General features: G+C 35.6%; 1 protein-coding gene across 12 annotated transcripts in view; it reads right to left on the reverse strand.

Annotated features, from left to right (window-relative positions):
* Positions 1 to 18827, reverse strand: part of PTPN3 (protein tyrosine phosphatase non-receptor type 3) — a 178587-nt gene that overhangs the window by 33378 nt on the left and 126382 nt on the right. For all 12 annotated transcript variants that reach the window (XM_052704232.1, XM_052704227.1, XM_052704226.1 and 9 more), the window contains 4 exons: positions 15361 to 15533; positions 12534 to 12668; positions 11628 to 11804; positions 462 to 485 (listed from right to left, as the gene is read on the reverse strand). In XM_052704232.1, coding sequence (XP_052560192.1) covers positions 462 to 485; positions 11628 to 11804; positions 12534 to 12668; positions 15361 to 15533 — 509 coding nt within the window. The remainder of the gene's footprint in view (positions 1 to 461; positions 486 to 11627; positions 11805 to 12533; positions 12669 to 15360; positions 15534 to 18827) is intronic.

An 18827-nucleotide genomic window follows, 5' to 3' on the forward strand; every position in this document is an offset into this window, starting at 1 on the left:
GAACCGTTTATATGCAAACACATCATAACACATTTTTCAGAATATAGTCAATTAAAAACAAAATTTCACTTGCAACTTAGGAGTTTAGTTCTTAATGAGTTTCTACCACAGAAAAAAATTAACGCTGGAATAATGTGACAAATTGCTTCAGTTATTCCTTTCTAGCAGTAAAATCACCAGTGGATTTTTGCATCATTAATTTTTTACAAAAGAAATGGAACAGTTTAAGAAAATCATTGTTTTGCTTTGTTAATAGTGCTTAGACACTTATTAGGATTTAAGTTTTCTCACATCTTGATGCAAAAACTTAATTTTTAAGAAAAGATTTACCATCTTCATTGATTTCAACAGTTATTTGTGCCTTCAATCACACAAGTACTTAGAAAAATCAATTCAACTTATGCATTGATTGGTATCTTAAAGATAAAGATTCCACAGTAGAAATTTTAAAGACAACTCACTTTGGTGATTCTTGTTCAGAAGGCCTGTTAAAAATAAATAAATAAAACTCAGTAAGCGAACAGAAAGAAAACAGGAACTCTAATTAGGAAACAAAGTCTGTGTAAAAGCCAAAAGATGTGCTGACAGTAAATTAAAAAATACGTAATCCCGTGCAGAGAGTCTAAATCAGGCAATTAGGGAGTTTGTGAAACAAGAAAAAATCACTGAGCAGCTCTAATTACTCACTTCCACTTTTGGCACACACCCAAATGCCAATAATACACATCTGCTACTGTAGCCTAAGCTGCTGGAGTTTACAGTGGCAATTATTTAACAGGATACGCTACACCATTTTAAAAAGTTTTAGATGTGGATCACGATGACTAAAGATGTCACTGATTGTATTTCTTTACATGTAGGTAATGAGAAATTAGCACAGGCTGCTTTAGAAATGTTAGTTACAATGCAAAAGTAGAACAGGTGCTGACAGAATTTTAACATAAAATGTAACTAAAGCAGTGACTACACAGACCAGGACAATCTAACACAGAAAGGAAGGGTGGTTAATCAGGGCTTTTCACAGAGCAGCTTGGCTGATTGTAACAGCATAATCAAAAGAATATCCACACACATGGCATCTAAGTGAATAAACTCTCCTCTCTGCTCATTATCTGTGTAATTGTAAAACTTACTGTCCTAGAATAAACGATAGCTTAAATTGGGAGGGAAAGGAATGAAGAAGAAGTGTTAGACTGGTTACCTAGGCCAGTACTCTGTTCTCAGAAGTAGCAAACTAACATTCAAGGCCAGGCTGGATGTGGCTCTGGGCAGCCTGGTCTGGTGGGTGACAACCCTGCACATAGCAGGGGAGCTGAAACTAGATGATCACTGTGGCCCTCTTCAACCCAAGCCATTCTATGATCCTATGAAATCAGACATTTAGTGATGCTTTGTGAGAAGACACAGTCACTAGGAAGCTGGTAGTTTTGGGATTTCTGTTGATTTCTCAACCATACTTAAATGAAAAACTGGTAAACAGTAAAGCAGTTGGAAACAGAAACAATTGATAATCCTCTCATGAAGCAGTTCTAGTCTTCTAGAATATGCACAGAATTTCCTCTTCAAGGTTGTAAATCGTGTACTGTGTTCCATTAACACTACAGTAAAAAGGTAAATATCATTCTAGTTCAGTTTCCTCATAAAGATTCCATAACATGAACAAATTCCTCTTGATAGACAGAGATGGCAAATTCCACAAGAATTTGTGAAGGTTTGGCTGTGCATACTTTTTTTTCCCTGAACACTACAGTTCATCTTTATTACAGCCATGCCCCAACATGTGATGCCAGTGACATTCACTCCCATTCTCCCAGAAGTACCTCCAGCTCTCCTTTTTAGTAATCCTCACAGTTCTTCCACTCCTTAATTGACAGCACTGGAAAAGATCCTTTGGCACCATGCACACATACACATGCTGCCTGAGCAGCCAATCTAAGCAGTGCAGACAACTGTTGAGCTCATACTGCAGTTACTCAGTGAGAGGAGGTTAAAGTTTTTTTTCGGTGTAGTCAATGATTAGACTGAGCTTGTTAAAAATAATTTCTACCTTTGAAAGCTCCACCCCTACATAAGATTTGACTGCTGCTGTCCAGACTTGGTGAAGTGGGAAGACAGGCAGTGCAATGACACAAGCTTTTATTTATTTTAGTTTAAGCTAATTGATTTCCATCTGATGGAAACAACAGTGAAGCCATACATTTTTGTGTATGTCACAAGAGAAGGGATACAGCTCTATTACTAACATCTGTGCAGAACTCAAGTTGTCATATGTTAACCCTCTTGAAAGCTTCCACCAAGAACTACACACCATAAAATTCTGATGCAATTAGACATGATATCTCTATATTAATATAATCTCCTTCCTCCCCACCTCAAGAGAGTGAGGCCATTTGAGACAGAAAAAAATATTTCCACTTTCATTCATATACTGTGTATAAATAAATAGCAAATTCTTAATCACCTCAATAATATATCAAGATACATAAATGTGGATATAAATTTCCTATTAATATTTCCTGAAGGTTCATATGTTGAGTTACTGCACTTTAATTCAGATGCATCAGTCTGAAGGAGTTACTGAATCATCCCATAACCTTTTTGAGTATAAAAAGATTACCTAGAAAATGACCAAATTCAACCCCTACAGAATTCATCAGTGACAAGGGAGCTGTGTCTTCACAAAGTCCTCAGCAGCACAGCATGCTATAGCTGAAGAATTTTAATTTTCACAACTCAATGAAATATTACTTCTGACACGTAACTATTCACCAATGTGATGAAGTACTTTGAACAGGAACAACAGGATCATATTTTCTGGCCAAACTGTATTCTACATTTTACTAAGATATCTTCCTCGTTTCACAACAAACAACAAGCACCATATTTTAAGTCAATAAATGAGAACACTCACCAGACCAACCAATCGACATTTTCATCAAGAAAAAGAGACATTCCTTGCAAGGAAAATAAACTTTCCATTGGCTCAGCATGCAAACACTTCAAAACTGCAAGTAATTTCCCTTCCCTACTCCACTGTGTATCTAAAAAGATGCCATTTCAATCTTCCACTTACTATAGATTGCTGTCAGTGACAATCTTTACAATTAAACTCTCCACTGTGAAAATCTACCTCTCTTCTGTCAAGTTTCAAGGAAAGACCCCTCCTCCTCAGACGTGTGCCTTACCAGAGAATTTGCTATTCTGAGAACTGATGATGATAAGGTAAAGTAAAATCCCAAGAGAAAAGGGACAAGTGAAACAATAGAACTGTAGCAAAACTCCCTCTCTACAAACAACAGAAGGAAACATCTGTAGGTTTTGCCCTTGTAGTGTTCTTCAAGTTATTGAAGCTTCTTTTCTCTAACACCTGCAGGGGTAGGGAGACTGAATGTGGCAGTATTTCCATTACCAGATCTTTTCTGAGAACTACTCATTTAAACTGAGATTATTATTCATAAACAAATTAAATGGAAGATATTTAAAGCGTCATCTTTTTGCTGCCTTTTAGACAAATTTATATACAGCACAAGTTGCACAGTTAAGATTCAGAAATTCTGTGAACAAGTGAGCAGAAAAACCATTTAAGGCAGCTACATAGATTCTTTCTGCTTTACACTTGAGCACTATTATAGAAAAACTTGGGGCTTTCACAGTATGCTCAAGTTTTGCAGTGATTTTCTGTAAGTCCCAAACATCCATATTGATAAGCTGCTGCCATTAACCATGAAAGGATTCCTTCAGTTCCTCTACAGTTCCTTTACTGACCATACTTCATATTGCTTCGTGTATTTCGGTTATATTCAAAAGCTCAATTTGCTGCAAAATTTGCCTTATCACAGATTTGCATTTTGGCTTTAGAGGTAACTTTTTTTTGGATTGACAAACAAAAAGGGTAGTACATTTAAATAAAGATATATACATTAAAAAGAGATTTGTGCATAAGTAAGATAAACACATGTTCTCTTTCTTTGCATATTTGAGTGGAAGAGCACTGTGAAATCCATAGTGATCCATTAGTAACAGTCTTAAAAGCCTAATTTGAAACTCATGGGGTGTTCAACCCAAAATCACTTATTGGTGGTTCTGAAAGGTGTGTATAAAAACTTGAGGTCATGATTTCTAAAGTTGCAGCGTTCCTACTTTTCTTTACAATATGTTTAGTCTTTATTTCACAGTCCCTTAGGCTCACACGTGTTTTATCTCATCTGGTTGACGACAAGTGGTTTTTTGCAAGCTTCCATCAGCAAAGGTGCAGAAATGGAACAGAGGGAGGATAGAGAAGTGATATTTATATTAACGAGCAAACTAGGAAACATATGGCAGAACATAACATACGGAATAATCCCAAGTGAAGGTCCAGGAAGAATATTTTAATTCTGGGTTTGTCTGAATATGAATTAAATAAAAAATAAAAATAAAACACAGAGAAAGACTATAGAAAAGACTTAAAAAAAAAAAAAAAAAAACCCAAAACCAACAACAACTCAAAAAACCAACAAACCAACAATATTTAAGTCCAACACAGCTGATGAGGAGGATGCAAATGGTAAGCAATGGAACAACAAGGTTAATTAAAGTGAAATTGAAATGTCCTGAGATCCTGCCTAATATTGGAAAAGCATCTTCCTTGAGAAAGACTGAAGTACACCAACTAAGACAACAGAGTTAAGAAATGCAGGAGATTTTGTAAGAACAAGAAATTAAGCACTGCAAGTGTGTGATTAAGGACTGAAGTAAAAAGCATTATAAATTAAGTTCACTGAAAGTAATTTCAATTTTATGTCAAAATAGTAGTTAATGGAATTTATCTGATATATCTAAAGAGTACTTCCATCAAGAGAAATGCACTCTAAATGTTGTTTACAAAAATATCTTTGTTAGAATAAAAAAAAAAGTATTTCTATAGTAAGTTTACCAACTTTCACCATGGAGCTACAGTTTATTGTCTATCAACACAGTAAGCTGAAAGAATTGAACAAATGCAGCCTAAGCTCAGGAAATCTATTTTCAATGCAATGCCTTCGTCAGATGATACATCACACTTACATTAAGAACGTATATGCACTTCCAGAAATTCATAGCATAATGACAGTGAATTTCCTTTTGTATACTAGTTCACCCATTTATTTCCTTCCCCTCTAACTCTGGGACTGCACACATTATGCCATCTATATCACCAAAGGATAGTTTTAGAATGTAAATTAAAGATGTTTATAGCTTTGGCAAACATGTTTAACAAAGGAAAAGGTTTCTGCAGGAACACATTGCATTTATAACAAAATTATTGAATTGAAGTAATTTAAGTTGGGAAGGAGTATGGGAGAACGTTCAAAGATGGGCCGACTTTAAAGTTAGATAAGGACAATCAGGTCCTTTTTACAGATGAGATTTTAATTTCTCCAGGGATAGGAAAAATCTCAACTTTTCTGTCAATCGCTTTGAGGGCTTAATCAAGCTCAGCATTAATTTCATCTTCCTTGTGACTTCTCAGCATTTCCCTTGCTGTAACTTGGGTTCATCACTTCACATGTTTTTGCTGCACACCTCCAAGAAGAGTTTGATTCCATATACTTGATAACCTTCTTTTGGCAGCCGAAAGCAAAAACATGACTGACTTGCCCTGCTCCAGCCTTCTGACTCCTCTCATACATCACATGCTATCATCTGTGAATAATTAGCCAGATTTATCTTGCTGATTAATCAACACTAAGTATTTAAATATAAGTACAAGATTTAGACAGACTCATCTGTCAATTTCTCTTACTGACTGATACTATAACTCATCTCTTACAGACATATTTTACAACAATCTTTCTGAAACACAGATTAAATAGAATTTGCAGCTAATCTTTTCTTTTAGGATGCAGTCTACTCTAAAGAAGTCATCAAACACTTGGTCCTATGCAGTCTGCTATTCCAAACCAAACAGACCAAGATCCTGGTTTAATTCATTATACAGTAAACAAGATAAACTGAAGAGTTTAACTCACAGGATTCTCTACAAAGCTTTACAGGAATACTTTTCCAAGTCAATAACCCAGTGCTCTTTTCCCTTAAACTAGCACCTCAGATACATGGCTGAATATATATATTCTTATCAACAAGCACTCAGAGAGATACATCCAAAAACATGAAAAAATCTTTTAGAAGAGTATGCCACTACATTTACAATCTAAACAATTTCACCTATAGTAAGGGTACAGGTGCAGTAAAAAAAGCCCAGGCTAATCAACCTGAATTTACAATGTCAAAGATACTCTGTTCCTCGCGAACAGGAGACATTTATGGTTTTTATTGGAACTCTTGAATATTGGGATTGTAAAAGTTCACTTAACTTTTACTGTAGCCTACATAGAATCATTATGGTTGGAGAAGAACACTATGATCCATCTAGTCCAACTGCCAACCCATCCCCACCATGCCCACTAACCATGCCCCTCAGTGTTATATCCACACATTTCTTGAACATCTTCAGGACAATGACTCCACCACCTCCCTTGGCAGCCTGTGCCACTGCCTCTCTGTTCCTTTTGAGAAGAAATTTTTCCTAATATCCAACTTGAACCTCTCCTGGTGTAACTTGAGGCCATTACCTCTTGTCCGACCACTGCTACCTGATCGAAGAGGCACAGCAGCATACATACTAAGTTAATGTCATGGAAATCAGTAACAATTTGTTCTTCTATACCAAATTTGGTGCAAGTGTGTGTATATTTCAAAATTTGGAAACTGCAGTTGTATTCTTATGAAGAAAGACTTCAACAATGATCACCTTCAGGTATCACAGTAGGTTAAAAAAAAAAGTAAAATTTTTAACTGAAAATAATTATCTGCACAACTCATCAGCCTTCCTTTAGAACAAGCCATGATTTAAATATATTATATTGAAACATTTTTCTCAAAGGTAAGCTTCTTCAATTCACAACTCTGCCTATCAGGATAGCAGATGGTCAGGATGATCTGATGCCAAGCAGCCTGTTGGTATAGCACAAACAGCTTTGAAAAAGCTACACAATAAAGCAGCTTTTTAGCAGAGATGACTTTAGAAATAATAATTCCATATAATGACATATTTTCTTTAATAAAGGCAAGTCATTACCCCTTCATATTCACACATAAGGAATTCTGAAGATAGGAAATGTAACCTAGAAAGGCAAAAATAAATTTTACATGCTGCTTAAAAATCGACGTTTAGTAAGTCAATTTCAGCAGTGCTTCAATGAAGAAAATTAAGATCTCTCAACAAAAGCAAAATGCCTTGATGGCATGACAGGAAAACCAACTGTAAGTGAAAAACAGCTACCAACAGTCCCTAATAAATACTATGTTTTATCTTACCATTATTCTTGAAACAAAACAGTAGTAGCAATGTGTGCATATATGGAGGGATGGGTTAAATATATTGTGAAATACTGCAACACAGAGTCAGAAGATAGACTCAGAAGATCTGGTGCTGCTTTTATTATTTCTGGCACAGAAATAATAAAAGTAGTTTAACACTCAAAGCAACATATTAGAGGCAAGACTTCAGTGCAGACTCCAGCTGTGTCTTAGGATTAATTTTTCAGAGGCAGTATTAGTCAGATAAGACAAACAGCAGCACAGCAAGCAAGAGGAGAAAGAACATGGAAGGTTTCTGCACAAAGGTTGAATTTCCCTGGACTAAACAGAAGTCTTGAAGTCCTCTTCAGCACTGTCTCCAATGACAGGCTTTGCATGCAGCTGTGATTTGAGATGGCTTGGCTTAGATAAACAAACCTATTCACTCTGTGTGAATAAAGTTCTATTTAATATACATTAATTTGAGCTTAGAGCATTTCCTTTTTGTCCATTATACATACGCAATAGCTGTAATCTTTTCTGCAGATTCTAATCTGAGAGAGAAAAACTGCTTCTTTCGACAATGCCTAAGCCTCAAATTTACTTCAATGCAATAGAACCTTAAATCTTATAGATTTAATAGAATAAATAGAAGCTTAAAGCAGTCTAGTTACACCAATACGAAAAAAAATGAGTCTGCCCTCGTTTTCAGCAGTTTACTTATGAGCACTGTATGTTCTAATTTTTAGTTTTATTTATTTTTTCAGTCACAGCCTGTAAATTATCGCTCAAATTTTACTTAGAAGGTAGAATATTCACTCACAGTACATTTAAAAACAATCACTATTTTCTTCAGAGAAAGAATATGATAAATAATAAGATATCCTTTCCCTCATCTCCAGCATGGTTATTTGAATTATATAACAGGAAACAGTTCTAGGTGTTGAAATGTTGATACAGCACAACGTATTGTGAAATGTGAAAGAAACAAAGAAACAACTGAATATTAATAATTGATATGTTTTAGGTGTCTGAACCAAGAACTGTTCCCCATAATTTTTCTAAATTGTGTACTTGTTTCTAGAAGCAATACAGAACATGACTGATTCCCTTCAATTATTGAACACATTCAAGAAGAAAATTGGTCAGGAAAATACTTTTGCTTGGTACTATCAGGAGGAGAAAAGACTTATTGGGAAACCGGAGCACTGTTATCTTCTATAAATCCAATATCTCCCAAGATTCCAAACGTGATTTAATCTACTAAGTACACAACAAATCTCATCAAACAAGTTCTATCAATACATTTGTCCCAGTAAGCAAATAGATGAATTTGAAGGCAACTCAGTCTTGGGATAAGTGTTGCTTTGATGAAAAAATCCTAAGATATTATCTAGAGTCTGAACTGAAACAAGCAGAAACTATCTCCCATTTCCCAAGTCCCTGAAATGCCCATGGTAGCTACTGATTAAGATTAAGGAGCCATATGATTTTAACAAAGATTCAAGGTCCAGCTCAGGTAACAATAAAGGGATTTAATAGCAGCATCTTGTAGTTGCTTGCTAGTAATTTTCCACAGTTCTTTCAGACGTTTCCTCCCATCGAAGACATTCATCATTTATACTCAGTATTAACTACCACCACTGCAGACTAGGCAGCAAAAAAAAAAAAAAAAAGAGTCCTCTGAAGTCAGTATAAAAGCAGGGCTATGAGAATCTACTTTTGGCCCTCTTCTACAAAAACAGATTTGCAATTTCAATATTTTTCCAAAGCATGTCTTGATTACGTCAGTTCAAGTCTACTAAAGACCAGTCTGACACAAACAGGCGAGTTAGCTTTAAAAGTTTTATCAGTACACTGCAAGCTGTTTTTAAGTTAATAGCTAAATTATCCTGAAGCACAGCAGAAGAGTAGGACAAATGTTTGTCCATACATAATACCAAAGATAGGCAAGTCAAATGCTTTTCTTGCAAAGCAGATATAGAATCTGGTCTACCAGCTATTTCATGGAAGCATTCAGAGAAAAATATTTTTCTACACAAAATTAATTTTACCTTACATCTTTGAACAAAAGAAGCAAGGCAAATAATGACAAGTGTAAGAATATAAATAATAAGTGCAATGTGGACTAATACAAACTGTTGAAAACCTCAGTATAGATTTAAACATTCTTTTATTTGTGTGGTACTGTAATGTTTTACCTCAGTTGTTGAAGTACTAACTACTATTTTACTACACAAACATCTAACAGTTAATGTAATAAAGGATCGTTCATTCTATACACAATATTCTCCATCCTAAACATGCTTTCAATTTAAATTAACCACATTTATGTAAGTATTTTTCAATTACATGCACAAAATCCAATACTATAAACATACCAAAGAAACAAGGACTACTTTGGGAATAACTCACAGAAAATTAGGTTTATCTGAGGTATAACCATAATCTCTACAATGAGTGATGTAACTCAGATACAGCGGAATAAATCAGTGCCCAGAAAATAAATAAGCTATTTTCACACTCAGAACACCTTATCTCCTCTGACAGAAACACCATAAAAACCAGGCCTTCCCACTCAACCCTCAGTAGGCATTGGAAAAGTAAAACAGAAAGGAGAAAAACTGCAGGAGAAGATAAAAACAAGAATGATGAAGTCTGGACATAATCTACCAGTCACAGTAGATAGGGTAGCAACTTGTTTTTCTGTCAACAGTTTCTACATTCACCATCTTCTCATATGTTCTACTCCACATTAATTTTATTTGCTTAATTACTTCCGCAAGGACATAAATTGTCTGTAAATGTTAAAACACAGGAAGGACACAACTTCATATCTGTGGTTACTCAACATCTTGAGGCAACACATATTATTTCAGCTGTTAGGGACACTACTAGCACAATGGTTCATCTGACTTGCAGGAAGAAAAACAGAAAAATGCTTTTGACGACCCAGAGACAAACTCCAAATATGCACATAGCACATTAAATTTTCATTCCCCCCACCCTCCTCCATAGAAACCTCAATGCTATAATGTAGTAACAAAAACTGTTTTCTTCATGTTCGAAGACAACTTTATGTCCAGGGTTTAAAGCTACAGCTACGTAGCTGAATGCTATCAAAGAGATAAGCAATTCTTATCATAAGCAATATCCTATGCTTCTCAAAATACATCATATATATAGGTTACAAGGAAGGGATCATCAGAAGCTATTTTTCTTTTGTAATAATATAAAGGAACTTGCATTTTAATACACAGTATTCTCCCCAGATGAAAGTTTCAAAGTAGCTCTATTTTCTGTTTAAAATTTGACTGATCAATGATCTTTATTATTTCTGAAGTTAGTATTATGCTAATATGAAGTTACTCATTGAGAAATACCTCTGTAAGTAAGAGGAAAGCCACATAATAAATATATAAACAAAGAAATAATCAGTGCAGAAAGACAAGAGCTTCAGGTCCTGGAAGCAAACATAGCAGTGGTTAGACAGTTGGTCATTAAGGATTAGAACAAAGCACCTGAAAGCAAAAAGCAGAGACTGCCCTCAGAGTGGCAATCTACAGTTCCTCAGAGTAAGAAAAAGATAGATGACCACTGGTATCATTATGTTTCCATGTTTTATCTAAGGCAGTAATTCTTTCAACTCAGTTGGAGCTGATAATGTAGAAAACAAATGAACTCTTAAGAGCCCAATGAAGATTCCCTAAGAGAAAAAAAGTTTATAAAGTTTATAATAGGTGGGAAAGGGTTGCAAAACTTACTGGGTGATGGGATATTACAGATACAAAAAGGCTTGCCATCTCTGACTTCACTGAGAATTTTTGTTCAGGGATGAAGGATTGGTTTTTCATAGAATCATTAAGGTTGGAAAAGACCTCTAGGATCATCCAGTCCAACTGTCCAGCTACCACCAAAATATTGCCCTCTAACCATGGCCCTCAGTGACGCATCTCCACGTTTCTTGAACAGCTCCTGGGATGGTGACTCCAGCACCTCCCTGGCAGCTCGTGCCAACACTCAACCACTCTTGCAGAGAAGTTTTCCCTGATACCCAACCTGAATCCCCCCTGGTGCAACTTGAGGCCACTTCCTCTCATCATATCAAATAACAGTGAGAACTTGTCATTCTGAATCACAGCACATTTTGTATCACATTTGCACTTGTAACAATTTGTCAAAATAAATCTTACGCAAACAAAACACTGTTTGAACTCAATATTAAAAACTTATGATCACTGTTTTATATGAAAGTTGCTTGGTTTTTCAAGAAAAATGAGCAATGAATTGTTTGCAGAAGCCCTTACCTCCTCTGTGGACTGTGGTTCTGAGAGAACTCTGAATCACTGTCTTTGGATGTTGGAGAGCCCTTATATGTATAAAAAACATCTTCTGTCTCAGTAATATAAGAAATCTCATTTGTAAGGTTATCTACAGATGAATGTCGTGCCTTACGAATTTCATGACGCAGTCTAGGACTCCGCCTTAAAAAAGGGAACATGAAGACAAGTTAGTAGGTTGTAATCATTTGTAGAACATTCTGAGGAATTATTTCTATTCTACTGCAATCTGTGCCCTGAAGTCTTCTTGTCAGGTTTATGGGTCTCACTTTAAACAACAGATAAAACAGTTTAAATAATGAGTTTTATAAAATTTGGTACGGCACAAGGTGATCGTATACTTCCACATATATAGCACAGAACTGACTGTCCATCCCATTGTGCTACCTGTACTTGTTAAAGTTATATTAATAGACTTACAAAATGACTTGGACTAAAGGAGACCTTAAAGACCATTTATTTCCAGCACACTGGCAACTGGAAAACCTCTTCTCCAGGCTATAGAATGGCAGTTGCTTCAGTCTCTCTCACAGCAGGACACATTCCATGATAGACCCTTGCAGTACTCACCACTCACCACTTCTCTCCAAGTAGAGTAAAATTTATTAGCATCTACCCCTCAAAGACCAGCAGTTAGCCATCCATCTCATGTTACTATCCACCTATCCAGAACATGATATCATATTTTGGATATAATGTACAGACAGTTTTAAAAGCCTTGCTAAAGTTAAGGTAAATTACACTCATTCTTTCCCTGCCATTATGTATACTCTCAAAATAACAGCATATATGTAGACACTACATATCTAGTCTGCTAGAAGACATGCAAGGTAGAAGGCTGGAAGGTAGGGATAACGATGAAATTTATTTTACCAATTAGGGGTAACAGGAGGTGATCGAGAAGGAAGGCTTTTGGTCTCCAGATGCTCAACAGATAAAGATCTCCTCATAGATGGGTTCCAAACCATTCCACCTATGACTTTTCTGCAGTACTGACTGTTTACAGACCTGAAAAGAATTAAAAGTGAAAATCTATATGTTAATTGTATTGCATAGAAAAATTCAGTTAAATAAAATATACTTTTTAAAGTACATTACATAATTCACATTTTAAAGAATCACCTGTGCTTACCCCCTCATTATAAAAGAGCCATTTGCTGTCCCTCACTTGTTGCAATAAAACTGTTCAGTTCATCCCTACTTCAATACTAATCAAAAACCTGGGTAAAAATAACTTTTCTGGAAGTTATTTTTAACTTCATTGTGTTCAAGAAGATAGAAAGGAAAACAGGAAATTTGGCATGCTCTGTTGGCACCAAGCCATGTGCCTAAGAAAACATAATTCAAATACAAGTACAAGATTCTAGACGTTTTCTGTTAAAACTTGTGAATTGGTAACAACTCACTATGGCTTAACTGAGCACACAACCATTTTATCTATGTGATGACTCAGCAGATAAAAACTTGTCCTAGTTTCAGCTGGGATGGAATTGTTTTCTTCAGAGCATCTGGTATGATGCTATGTTTTGGTTCTATGAGAAAAACGATGTTAATAACAAACTAATATTTATAGCTGGAGCTGTGTTGCACAGAGTCAAAGTCATTCTCAGGGCTCAAGGAGCTGGGAGAGAACAGGATTAGGACAGCTGACTTGATCTGGCCTTAGGGATATTTCATACCATATGATATCATGCAGAAGGAGTTTTGAAGAGGGTGGAAATTTACCTTGCTCTCTTCTGCTTGCTGGGGGATAACAGAATCACTCAGCAATAGTGAGGAATTACTTGTGCATTACTTGTTATATACATTCACACATAACTATCTTATATAACTTTTACATGGTCATAACTATTATCCTTTTCCTTACCTCTGTCTTACTAAATAACTATTTCAACTCATGAATTCTACTTTTTTTTCTTAATTTATTTTTATTCTCTCCTTCATCCCACTGGGAAATGGGAGGAGAGTAAGGGAAAAACAGCATGGTGCTAAGCCACCTGTCAGATTAAACCACAACAGTCATTTTGCAATGCTGAATTCATCAGTTTATACACTGCTAATTTTTTTATTATATAAGTCAAGGCCACACACTACAGCAAATCAATAACCTCAATCCAACTCCCAAAGAGGACAAACAACATAGCAGAGAAAATATACAGCAAGGAATATGCTACACAATATTCTTCTATGAGAGGACATTCAAAAAGCTCCATAAATAGCGAAAAAACTATCATAGTGACTGGTAATTACCAATCCCTGTGACAAGTCCCACAGTGGACACCAAAATTGGAATAATACTAAACCAGTACCTTTTGAAACTTATTCCTTAAAATTATATGGGCTATGCAATGCCTGTACGTGCATTGTGTATATAAAGATAGGATCTTTTCATCTACTTGCAGTTTTGAAAGAGAGAAAGGTCTCCAGACATAGCGTTCTGGAAAGTGTTAAGAAAGTCGCTTTCTCAATACAAGTTCGTATTGATCCATAAAAGATCTAATCCTCAAAATACACATCTCTAAACACTTAGAAAAGTTCTTTACTTTCATTCAGCTACTTGTTTTTATTCATTTCAGCTATGATCTAGTACTATGCAAAAGTATGGAGATCACACTTCAGTGGAAAATGTAACATTTTATCAGTGTTCTTGTGCCTGGACAATTCTTTGTGCCTTTACTGGCATCATTTATAGGCTATGCCTAGTCCCTTAGGTATGAATTCTGCAGTACTGAAAGAGACATCAAAACATGAAGAGCCAATTGGCAAAATTCTGGAAATAACTCGAATTATGATAACACAGAATTACAGAATATAATGAGTAAGAAGGGACCTACAAGGATCTAGCCCAACTCCTGACATCATTCAGAAGTTGAATCTGGGTCCAAGTAGGAAAAAGAGAAGTTAAACAAGGAACAACTCAACAATTAAGGGGAAACACTGCAAAAGTAAAGAAAAGAGAAAGTAAGCAAGAAAATATTCTCCCAATAACCATCAGAAAAAGCAGTTTACTGGTAAGTCTATGGAGATTACAGATAATCAAAGGACTAAAGAATTCTCTGAAGTCTCATATTTTGAGAAGACAACGACGTAAGACTTACAGCCCAAATGGTGCATATGGAATGGGTACATCCCAACTTCATATAGCAAAATAACAAGCTCTGAACTACATTTTAGATACCACTGTGAAGCTACCAGCTCAATGACAGCAGAAGCCAACAAAGGAAATAAAAGATGAGAAGTGTCATGACAGTGGAATCTTAAATGGTTGGATGGGGAAATTTTTTCATCCCTATGTAACTAATTGAGATCTTTATGCACTCCAGAAATTGCCCTAACATATTAAACAGTGTTTATATAACAGTAAGGAGTAAACAATTCAAAACAAATCTGTTCAGCAAATTCTCTTACTGGATCATTACACACATAACATTTTAACTTTGTATTGTTGCTACACCTTATGCTGAAAAAGCAAGTTGAGACGATAACAGTAAAACAGACTCAATAACTTTTTATGAGCATTATATTGTAATGACATCATTGTGCAAAAAAAAGGAAAACAAAGTTAGACAATTTGTCCAACGGTTCACAAAGACTGACGATCACAAGCAGAACTGAGCTCTGCAACTTCAAATTCAGCTGTCACTGACAAATCCTTCTTTCAGCATTTACAATGGGAAACACACTTTCACGCAATACTTACTTTGCTGGATTTCTAGAACCTAGGGTCCAATAATGTGATAATATTTTTTTTTCATGAGGTAGTGACTTCTTTGCCTGAAAAAACGTGTGATGCTCTACACAAGACTTCCACAGATTTTTGCATGCTCTGTAATTTAACATGTTGAAGGCAACAATATGCTCTCTGGATTCATTCTGCAACAGTAAGAAAACGTATGTTTCAACATATACAAGCTGATAAAACAGAGCAAATGAGGTTATAAAGCTACCATATAAATAACAATGAAATTACTTTTATCCTAAATAAGCAAATCAAATTCAGGAAAATAAAAATTAATCACATAGTAGATTTTAATCTGGAGATGGATGAAACGGCATGGTGACTATATGAAATTCAAATGCCAAAACAAACCTTTTAAAAGTGTAAGCAATATTAAAAATTATTAATAAACTTACCAGTTTGTAATCATTACACTGCTAATTTAATGCAATGTTTAAGTCTATAGTGTCAAACATATTTTATATACAAGTATAACACAAAACAGCTAAACAGATTATTAGATTTCCTGTCAGATTGTGATCTTCCCAAAACTCTTTACCATTGTATTAAGGTTGTAATGCAGAAGGGAAGAATCTATCTTCAAATTCAAACTCTTCATATAAGACTTCACATATATACATATTTTCCTTCAAGAGCTATAGCATACAAAATCATCTGTTTGATATTCTCTGAGAAGATAGCCAAGACTTTTAAGTGTTCCACTTTGGGAAAATGAAAGAATCCACGATGGACTAAAGCTGCCGCTTTTCGTATCCAATCCTGCTTTCTGGATTACACCATAAAGCCAAAATAATGAGACCGAAAGGAAGCAGATTATGAAGTTTCTGCTGTGCAGATTCTCACTCGCAACTTCAGTGCTCAGTGGAACATAGGTATGACACAACTGCACCACCAAAATTCGTGTCCTGAAGAACTGTAGCACTTGTTGAGCCACTTCAGGTTCCAATCCTCAAGAAAGTTTTGCACAAGATACATCTTGGGTTAGTTACTGAGGTTATCAAACATAAATAACAAAGCAGAACAAAGAGTAAAGCAAAGAAGAGAAAGGTATGTGTCATAAACAAGCTTAACGCCTATCAGAATTCAGCATCTTTGTAGAAAAAGAAAAAAAAGCAAGTGCACAATTTGATCGCTCATCTTTTTCAAGTATTTTTTTCTGAACTTTGTCACTGCAGCATATAATTAGCCAACAAAGCTCTCTTTCTAGTTCATACTTCTGAGAAAGTAAGGATTTGAGTAGCAAAGCCGATTTATTAAATGATTCAAAGACCTAACAAAACTTCCTACTACAGTCTAGCAATAAATCCCATGGATGACACCTGGACTTCTAGCTGCAGGGTTCTTTTGTTTGTTCACAGCAACAGATCAGTTTAGAAGTACATATAGACAATTCTGGGCAGAATAATCAAGCTAGTTTTCTTGCATTCTTTTTCTTTCTGTGCAACATTCTAAAAATGTCATGCATCAGAAAACTATGCTGCATTCTGCGAAGTACTTGAACTAGTGCTGAATGACTTCATTTAGAGATTCTCTATAGTGGAAACCACAATGAGAATCTCTAGGGGAAGCTAAAAATGACCTGCCCCTTTGCCATCTTTGGCATTGCTAGGCATTCAAATGATTGTAATCTTTATATTTCCTGTATCTATTACAAAATGGAAAAAAAAACCCAAGTTTTTTGTAGGATTAGTTTGTTCACCCTGTATGGGTATTGCTAGGTCACAGCCCAAACCAGTGGCTGAGCACGAGGTGAAAAGATGTGGCTAACCCAGAGAGCTCAGGTGCAAGGAATGCACCTGAGTGACAGAGAGGGGTCGACCCTCCTCACCTTAATTTAAGGATTAGCAGCCAAGTGAGCAGGATCTCTATTCAGAAATTGTGCCCTTCTTCAGACTCCACCAGCTTTTTGGGAAGAGTAAGCCAGTTTTCTCTGTATCACTTTCTGAACTGAATCCTTATGAATACCTTTACGAGCGTGCTCCTATCCTCATAGAAGGTACTATCACCACCTTCCATTGCAGCACACTCTCAATGTACTGGAACCAATTCATCTTCATCAGCTCACCATAGTTACTTCTAATTAGCTTATATAAAATAATATGTTCAAGCCCTGTGAAATTTTAACTCAGAATTCTTGTGAGATAACAAGCATACAGCACTTGAACTCCTAATGAGTAACAGCATTTCTGACCTACTCTCTGTTGGCTGAATACCACTTCATGCGTTTTATACTACTCCAGAGAACAATTTAAAGGATATTTCAGATATTTCTGTTGGCCTGGAGCACTGGTCTTTTAATAGGCATAAAAATCTGTTTATCTGAACGTCTCAGTTATGTACTGAAAAGTGTAAAGATAAGGACTTAAGTACACCTAATATTTCATTTTTTTAAATTGAAATTTAAAAAAAAAAAACAATTTGGTCACAATTAAATTTCTGTCAACTGCTGACACAATCTTAAGTACTTTTACATAGGCTGAAAATTTAAATATGGACATACACTAAGATAAGTATCTTAAAGAAATTTTAGAAACATCTGTTCAATTTTTACATTAAGAAAATCTTTTGTTAACTAGGTCTTCTGGCTCACTAACAGGCCATCTTTTAAGTCACACCACAAAATTCTATGTACCATTTCCAAAGCTGAAGAGTATTCTAGTAGGATCCAAAGATTTAGTACTTACCATCATTCTCAAGTGAAGTTCTGAAAGAACAGTATTCTAGTCATTTTTCAAGAAGTGAGGATTGGAGAAGTGTGCCACCATTAAACTAATGGGAAGAACTCTTAACAGCTAAAATAAGCGTCTTACTAGTTTAACATAAGGGGAGAACTCTCATCAGCTGTATGCCATCACAGAGAATTTGGGCACGTCTACAGCATAGGAGGTAAAAACATACACTAAAATGCAGAAAAAGAACAGCTGTTCTCAAGCATTACATAAGCACACAGGTTCTATTTTGGAAGCTTCAAAAAGTTGCCTGTAAATTAGCATAGCTTCTATTCCTATTATAAATCTTATACCCTTCATTAAGTCTAAGTAACGTGGGCTTTTAAAACATCAGACATCTAGTAGTTCATTAGTCTTGCTTTCCAGTACTTCTGTAGCTTTTTAGTAAAAACAGAAATACTGCCTACTTCTTTCAAATAGCAGATCAATAGACTGAAGCGGTGGGATGATAGAAGTGCAGATGAATAACAGAAAAAGCGAGACAAAGTACATTGATTTTTCAAAACAGTGGCATAAGGAAAAAAAGGAGCAGGAGAATAAATCAAGGAAACAGAACGTATCCTAGATGACCACAAATTCACAGTCTTTAAGAAATGATGTAGATTTTATAGAAAATCTACGTATGACATGCAAAATTCTGAAGTGTTTTTGTTGCCATCTTTTATAAAAAATTGCCTACTAACACACAGCATCCACTCT

Source organism: Tympanuchus pallidicinctus, unplaced genomic scaffold (assembly GCF_026119805.1).
Source record: "Tympanuchus pallidicinctus isolate F22 unplaced genomic scaffold, pur_lepc_1.0 scaffold5, whole genome shotgun sequence".
NCBI classification, from domain to species: domain Eukaryota; kingdom Metazoa; phylum Chordata; class Aves; order Galliformes; family Phasianidae; genus Tympanuchus; species Tympanuchus pallidicinctus.